Source organism: Motacilla alba, chromosome 2 (genome assembly GCF_015832195.1).
Source record: "Motacilla alba alba isolate MOTALB_02 chromosome 2, Motacilla_alba_V1.0_pri, whole genome shotgun sequence".
Lineage (NCBI taxonomy): Eukaryota > Metazoa > Chordata > Aves > Passeriformes > Motacillidae > Motacilla > Motacilla alba.
This window is the reverse complement of record NC_052017.1, coordinates 12,845,819-12,853,225: the sequence shown is the minus strand read 5'-3', so window position 1 is coordinate 12,853,225 and position 7,407 is coordinate 12,845,819. Positions and strand designations below refer to the sequence as shown.

The 7,407-nt window shown below is 59.5% G+C and overlaps 1 protein-coding gene across 1 annotated transcript; it reads right to left on the bottom strand.

Annotated features, from left to right (window-relative positions):
- Nucleotides 1-1,334: 1,334 nt before the first annotated feature.
- Nucleotides 1,335-4,141, bottom strand: FZD8 (frizzled class receptor 8). Its single transcript, XM_038129462.1, is given in 2 exon segments — nucleotides 1,335-2,994; nucleotides 2,996-4,141. Coding segments are annotated over 2 exon segments (2,019 nt in total). The 5' UTR covers nucleotides 3,995-4,141; the 3' UTR covers nucleotides 1,335-1,974.
- Between the last annotated feature and the right edge of the window lie 3,266 nt (nucleotides 4,142-7,407).

Here is a 7,407-nt window from a genome sequence, read left to right as displayed (position 1 = left end):
TGGGGCTATCTTTTCACTGCTAGCACACAACCTAACCAATTGCTTTTAAATGATTGCTAATTTGACAGAATATAGCAGAATATGTAAAAATATCTGGAGTAATGTCTAATGCAGTTTTTTACTTCTAGCATTCTGAGTGCTCTCATTTTAGAAAACAGATTAGAACGTTAATAGATTTTAAATTTTTTTGGACACTTAGTTTTTAAAGAAAATCTTGTAGTTGTTCTTTGGTTCAATTAGGACCAAAAGAGAAGGGAGTTTTGTAATGCAATTGTCCTGTAAAGGAAAATGTTTTAAATTGGGGAGATTATGTGAGCAGACCACCTGTAGGGCATTCATAGCTCTTTTCTATAATGCTCCAAGCCATGCCTTGCTGCCTGCAGTCTGGCTAACAATGCAGGGAAAAGCTGTTTAAAAGGCTGTTCTCCCTTTTCCCTCTGGTGTTCACTAACTGTTACAAGTCTTCCTCTTAAAATAAAAAAAAAAAAAAAAAGTCCCATGTCCCTTTAATTGAAGAACTTTAAGGCTCCATGGTGGCCAATTGGTCTGCAACAAGAGGAACCAGGCAGCAGGGAAAGAAACTTCAGACTATACATCACGTTTGGTGAAGAGAAAAGATCAAAGTTTTCCCAAACTCAAAAGAAACCAAGTTCCCTACAGATTAACCCTATTCATTTAGCTCCTCTTAAAGGAATGATGTTCTGAGCCACTGGGCAGACAGGTAAAAAGTTCAACAATTGCCAAAGCATTCTTCTGTTAATTCAACAGCCTTCTGCTCAAATAAATTAGCTTACTCCTGACAGAAGAACAATACCTTTTCTCTTGAAAAAGGACCATATTTGATATACAAGAGTTAAGATGTTAGTTTAATCTGTTAAGAAGAGATTGATCTAACAAATCTCAACTCACTGTTCCACCATAGTACATGAGCTATGAATTTAAAACATTAACCTTTTACACTTCAGTATGCATCCCAGGAAAGGCAGGTGCTTACAGAAGTGTAGAAAACAGATACGAGAGGCGGGTGTGCACATTCCTAAAATAACACCCGTTTTAAAAGGATACTTAACATGCCATGGGAGATGACTCTTTTGTAGAGGCTCAAAGACACCATCATCTTTCAAAAAAGGAAAGAAGTATGGTAAAGCACCTCCCAGTTTTGGCAAACACTTTTTAAGAACAACTTGTTGAATGACTTGTTTTCTTGTGTCTATATATCTGACTTCTTTAACAGGTAATGACTGGAGCATGAATGTAGTTCATAGTTTAGGAACCACCTAAAGATACAGCAGCTGGAATAACCAGGGCAGGAGGAGAGGAAAAGCTTGGAAAAGTCATTTATCAAAAGTCATTTTATTGACAAAATAGAATACTCATATTTGCTCTTACAGGGGTAGCCTCTAAATTTTTACAAAAAAATTTACAGACTGTATAGCTTTGGATATATACATATTTTACACATCTGTACAAGGTAACAAATAATTATATAAATACATCCTTTAATGTAGGAAACCCGTATTTAGCTGGGGTGTATAATTAAGACATTTTTTGATTCAGTCAATATTGTAAGGCATTTGCCTGGTCATCCACATCCCAAAAACCTGCAGTCCCCAGCAGACTCCCACCTCAGGACGAGGGGGAGGAAGACCCTCTCTTCCGTGAGTAAAGAGCTGCTGTTAGTCCAGAGTGATTCAGAAGCTGCTGTGCCTTGCCCTCTGCAAGACACGGGTGAGCCTCTACCCTCCTCTGCCAGCAAAATAATAAGCTGGCTCCTTGAAGTACATGCTCCCTGCATATGAATGGAGGGGAAGGAGGAGGGGGTTGGAGCCTGGGGCCTCTGCCAGCTGCATTGTTCTATACAAGCTGTGGCTAATAAGGACCATTAGGGGTTCATTAATGGCACCAAACAGTGAGGAGGCATTTTAGGCAGGCCAGTGTCCCTCATTCCCTAACCTTTGGCCTCTTTCCCCCTCCTCACACTTGAGACAGGGGCATCTGCTTGGGATAGGAGACAGAGCTGGCGGTGCCTGATCTCCACGTCAGGCCGGTGCTGACATCGCTGTAGAGTGAGCCACCACCTCCGGCCCCAAGTCCTCCTGCCGTGGTGATTACTGCCTGTCCACCTGCTCCTGCCCCTGTGCTCCCAGCCACGGCAGCACCTTTGCTGGCCCAGCAGCAGCGAGTGCAGAGGGCCCTCCAGGATTCGAGGGTCTTGCCAGACCAGACCCAGACACCAGAAGTGATGCCCACCACCAGGCACATGAAGTACTTGAGCATGAAGACGGCATAGTCCGGGCGGCGGGCCTGGTCAGGCTGCTGGTCACGCAGGCAGGGGCAGTTGTGCGTGGCCTCCCAGCGGGGCCGGTTGTGCTGCTCGTAGAAGAGGCAGGCGACCACGCTGGCAGCTGGCACGGTGTAGAGCACAGTGAAGAGTCCCAGGCGTATCATCAGCTTCTCCAGCTTGTGGGTCTTGGTGGGGCCACCCTGCTGCTTGATGACGCTGCGGATACGGAAGAGCGAGACGAAGCCAGCGAGCAGGAACATGGAGCCGATGGCCAAGTAGATGAGCAGAGGTGCCAGCACAAAGCCCCGCAAGTTCTCCAGGCTCTGGTTGCCCACGTAGCAGATGCCAGCCACGGGGTCCCCGTCCACAGAACTGAGTGCCAGCACAGCGATGGACTTGACGCTGGGGAGCAGCCAGGCGGCCAGGTGGAAATACTGCGCGTAGCCGGCGATGGCCTCGTTACCCCACTTCATGCCCGCCGCCAGGAACCACGTGAGGGAGAGGATGACCCACCAGATGGAGCTGGCCATGCCGAAGAAGTAGACGAGCAGGAAGACCACGGTGCACAGCGCCGGGCCGGTGCTCTCGTACCGCACGTGCTCGGCCACCGCCAGCTCCGGCTGCAGCTCGGCCGCGCCGCCCGCCGCGCCGCGCCCCCCCGCCGCCGCCGCCCCCGCAGCCGCGCCGCCGCCGGCCCCCCGCAGCCCCGGCCCCCGCGCCGCCCGCGCCCGCCCCGCCGCTGCACGCCACCTTCTCGTGCCCCGCCACCAGCCGCACCAGGTAGCCCAGGGACACGAAGAGGTAGCAGGCGGCCAGGAAGATGATGGGGCGCTCGGGGTACTTGAAGCGCTCCATGTCGATGAGGAAGGTGGAGACGGTGGCGAAGGTGGAGAGGAAGCAGAGCACGGACCAGAGCCCGATCCAGAAGGCGGTGAAGGCGCGCTCGTCGGGGCTGAAGTAGGGGTTGTGGCAGGGCAGGGCGCAGTTGGCGATCTGCCCCGTCTTGACGCGATTGTAGAGCGGGTGCCGCTCGCTCGACACCGACACCATGGGCGCCCGGCACTGGCAGCCCGGTTCGCAGGGCGGCGGCGGCCGCGGCTTGCGCGGAGCCTCGGCCGGCGGGGCGGCGGCGGCGGGGGGCGCCTTGGCGGGGGTGCCGGGCTTGGAGCCGCGGAGCGGGGGCTTGGCGGGCGGCGGCGCGGCCGTGGTGAGGTCCGTGCGGTTGTAGTCCATACAGAGCGTGTCCGGGCTGCCCTGCTCGGGGAGGCGGTCGCAGCGCATCCTGTCGGGCCAGGCGAAGCCGTACTGGCGCATGAGCGGGGCGCAGCCGGCCTTGGCCCGCTCGCAAACGCTGCGGCAAGGCGGCAGCGGCTTCTTGTAGTCCTCCAGGCAGATGGGGGTGTACATGCTGCAGAGGAAGAAGCGCAGGTCGCTGGAGCACTGGATCTCCACCAGCGGCCAGAACTGGTGCACCTCCAGCCCGGCCTCGTCCTGCGTGTCGTGGTTGAACTGGTTGGGCATGTAGGTGTAGTTGTAGCCGATGCCCTTGCAGAGGGGCACGGTGATCTCCTGGCACGACAGCTCCTTTGCCGAGGAGGAGGAGGAGGAGGACGCGGCAGCCGCGGCCGAGGCGGCGGCGCAGCCGGCGCGCTGCAGGAGGGACAGGGCGGCGAGCAGCGAGGTGATTTCCAACAGGTAACTCCACTCCATGCTCGGCGGCGCGCGGGCGGCGGCCCCGGCTCCTCTCCCGTCCCGCTCAGCAGCCGCGGGGAGCGCGGCGCCACAGCACCCCCCCGCCCTGGCTACCCCCGGGGGGGCGGAGGGCGGCCCCCTCCGTGCCGGTCACAGGTGAGAGTCTCGCAGCCCCCGCCGGACTCCGTCGTCCGCGGGCACCCGGTGACGGGGAGCCCCCACTCGGCGCCGGAGGATGGGGGTCGGCTCACGGGAGGCCCCTCAGCCGCCGTCGCATCGCTCCCCGCGGGGTCGGTTTCGCAGGGGGAGGCGCAGCTCCTCTCGCCGCTGCTCCAGCGCCGGCTGGACACGGGGCGGGGGCGGCAGAGAAGTTTCGCTGTCAGCCCCCGGGCGGCGCGGTGAAGAAGGCTGAGGCGTCCCGGGAACCAGGCGGTGCTGGGCTCCCACCGCCCCGAGCGGGCGGGCAGCGGCGGGGCCGGAGCTGGGGCGGCCGGAGCGGCTCCTTCTGCCGCCCGCCCGAGCGCACGGCTCCGCGGGTGACCGCCAGCCGGCCGGTCCTCGCCCTGCGCTGGGTCCCTCTCCGGCTGCCGGGCGCCCCGGCCGCGACCGCGCCACCTGAGCCGCGGGTCGAGCGCGGCAGCGCCTCCGCCAACTTCTCGCTCTCCGGCCCCGGCAGCGGCGCTCCGGCCGCCGCGCTCTCATGAATATTTATAGCGAGCGCCGCCAGGCCCCGCCCCCGCCGCCTCGTCCGCCTATCAGCCGCGCTCGGGCGGGACGCGGGGGGCGGGCCCCGGGGCTCCTTAAGGTGGAGCGGGTGCCGGACTGTGGCCGGTGGTGCTGGGTCGCGGTGGCTGCGGGGACGTGGCGGTGTTTGCTCGGCCCCTGCCCGTGCGGAGACGCGCGGCTCTGCCCCGCGGGGCGCGGGCTGCGGCAGCCACGCACCGGCCCGGGCTGCGCAGGGGACGTCCCTGCAAGGGATCCCGGCTAGGTCACAGTCACCGCAGCAGCAGTTTAAGTAGCGCTCGGGGCTGTCTCGGAAGGGGTTTCCTATCACCTCGTTGCTGCCCGCGGGATTCGCTGCCCGTGCCGGTGTGCGCGCTGCCCCATCCCCTTGCACGTGTTGGTGACGGTGGTGGGAGCGCGGCGAAGCCGGGAGTCCCGGCAGCACCGCAGCCGACACCGGCCCCGCCGCCCCTGCTGCCCGCGCCCCAGCCCCAGCGCGGCGCTCCGAACAGCGCACGGGGCTCTGCCCGGGGCCGGGGCGTGTGACGGGTGACACGGGGACCCCCGAGGCGCGGGCAGCCGCGGGTCACAGCGCTCGCCGGGGCGTGCTCAGGCAGTGCCGTGTGTGTGCGCACCCCGGCCGGCGCCGGCAGCTCCCGGTGGGACGGCGGGGAGCAGCCCCGCGCCCCGGCAGGTGGACACTCGGTTCCCAGCCGGGCAAGGACACGGGCGTAGCTCCGCGGCCGGCGCTGGGCGCACACTGCCCGCGGGACATGGGCCCGCGGCGCGACCACCGCCGGCCACTGACCCGCAGCCCAGAGGCAGCGCCGGGAGGCCGCTCCTGGCACGGCCGCGGCTCCCGAGCGCCCGCGCCAGCCCGGCGCCGCGGCGGTGATTCGCCGGGGAGCCGCCTGCAGGCGGCCGGAGCGGCGCGTCCCGCCCGGGCCGGCAGAGAAACCATCTGCGGCTGGATGGCCGCTCCCCTCCGCCGCCCCGCGCTGCGGAGACCCCCCCTGCCCTCCGCTCCCGGGGGCCGTGAGAGGAATCGCTGCTTTTCTCCGCCCGCGGCGGGGAGGAGGCGGGCGGGAATTCCGGCGGAGCCAGACCACCTTAAGGGGAGCGGCGGCGGCGGGCGCGGGCTGCGAGCGCGGCGGGGCCGTCCCGGGGGGTTGTCGCGCTCCCGGGACGGGGCGTTTGTTTGTTAATTGCGGCGCTGCCGCGCCTGGCGCTCGCGCGGCGCTCCCGCTGCGGCCCTAATGACTGGAACCGCGGGAACGCGGCGGGGCCCGTCTGCCGGCGGCGGGAATCGTGTGATTCGCGGGGAGTCACACGGAGAGAAGCGGGGCCGGGGGGGAGCGAGCCCGCCCCGGGGGGCGGTGCGGGGCGCCCGAGGAGGAAATGGAACGCGTGAGGCCAAACAAGGAACAATCCCCGGGTTGTTGGCTGAGCCAACAGGCTGCTGTCGCCGGGTCTGTCGCCGTGCGAGCGAACGCGCGGATTACCCCGTTAGGAGGAAATGGGCGATGATGGGGCGATAAACGCGCCCGCTGTGTAATCACCATTGACTTGCAATTGACCGAGCGCCGCTCCCGCCCACCCCAGGTCGCACGGGGCTGGGAAGCTCTCGGAGGCCGTGGCCGCGCTCCTCCGCCTGCTCGGACTCTGGAATCGGTCCCGCTGTTACCCGCGCGGTGCTGTTTGTGACCACAATCAGAACTTTTCCAAAAGTAGTAGGTGATTATTTTAGTGCTAATTTAGTTAACGCCATTGTGAAAAGTCTTACGAGATCGAGCACTGCCCGGTGAAGAAAACGTCTGGCACAGGACTCGGTGACGGATGGAGGTTTAAAAAAGTCTCCAGTCCTGGATGCGATGCTCCATTTTAAGAAGTGACTCTTTTTTTTTTTTTTTTTTTTTTTTTTTTCTGGTGGCTGTTTGAAGCGCACCTTATTTAAAAATCTCTACAGAATGTAAAACTGAGTGAGTCTAGTCCCGGGAGCCGGGCGAGTCTGTAAATTACCTCTCTGTCAGGATTCCTCTTGCCTGTTACAAAGTACCTTTTTATGCTGAACTTAAACTTTACACTGCAGAGACAGCAGATGTGAGGTGATGGCTTCCAAAAGCAACACAGATGCTGTAAAATTTCCATTGCTATATTTCATCGAGGAAGCTCAGGAGACATGCTGAATGCTGCAGTTTAGAATTACACTGTAACTCCCCTAGAAATAAGAGAATACCAAGTTTCTCAATAGAACATTTGGCTTCATTTTTGCTGTCATTCATATGCTCTTGTTTTCTTACAGCGAGAAGAAGAGATGCAGCACAAAGATACTGTGTGTCTTGAAGCTGTTCAGTAATGACAGAATTGGTAATATGGAACTTTATGGTAATTTAGTAATGACTGCATATCCAAATTCCCTAGTAAGACCATGATAATTTTTTAAATTGTCTTTCAGGTATATAAAACAGCACAGCTGTGAGGAGGCTGCTTTGCTTTATGTGACTGAAAAACAGCCTGGTTAGCTCAACACTGTGGAATCAGAGCCCATTGTGTGTTCCTCATACTTGGAGACTTCCCTGAAGTCCCTAGAAGTCCTGTGATGAAGGAATCAAGGGTCAAGTCTTTAAAATGGTTTGTGTGTTTATTCCAGAAAATTCAGCAGCTGCTTTTTCTGAAAAGCTGAACTTTGCTATAGCAATGCAGAATAC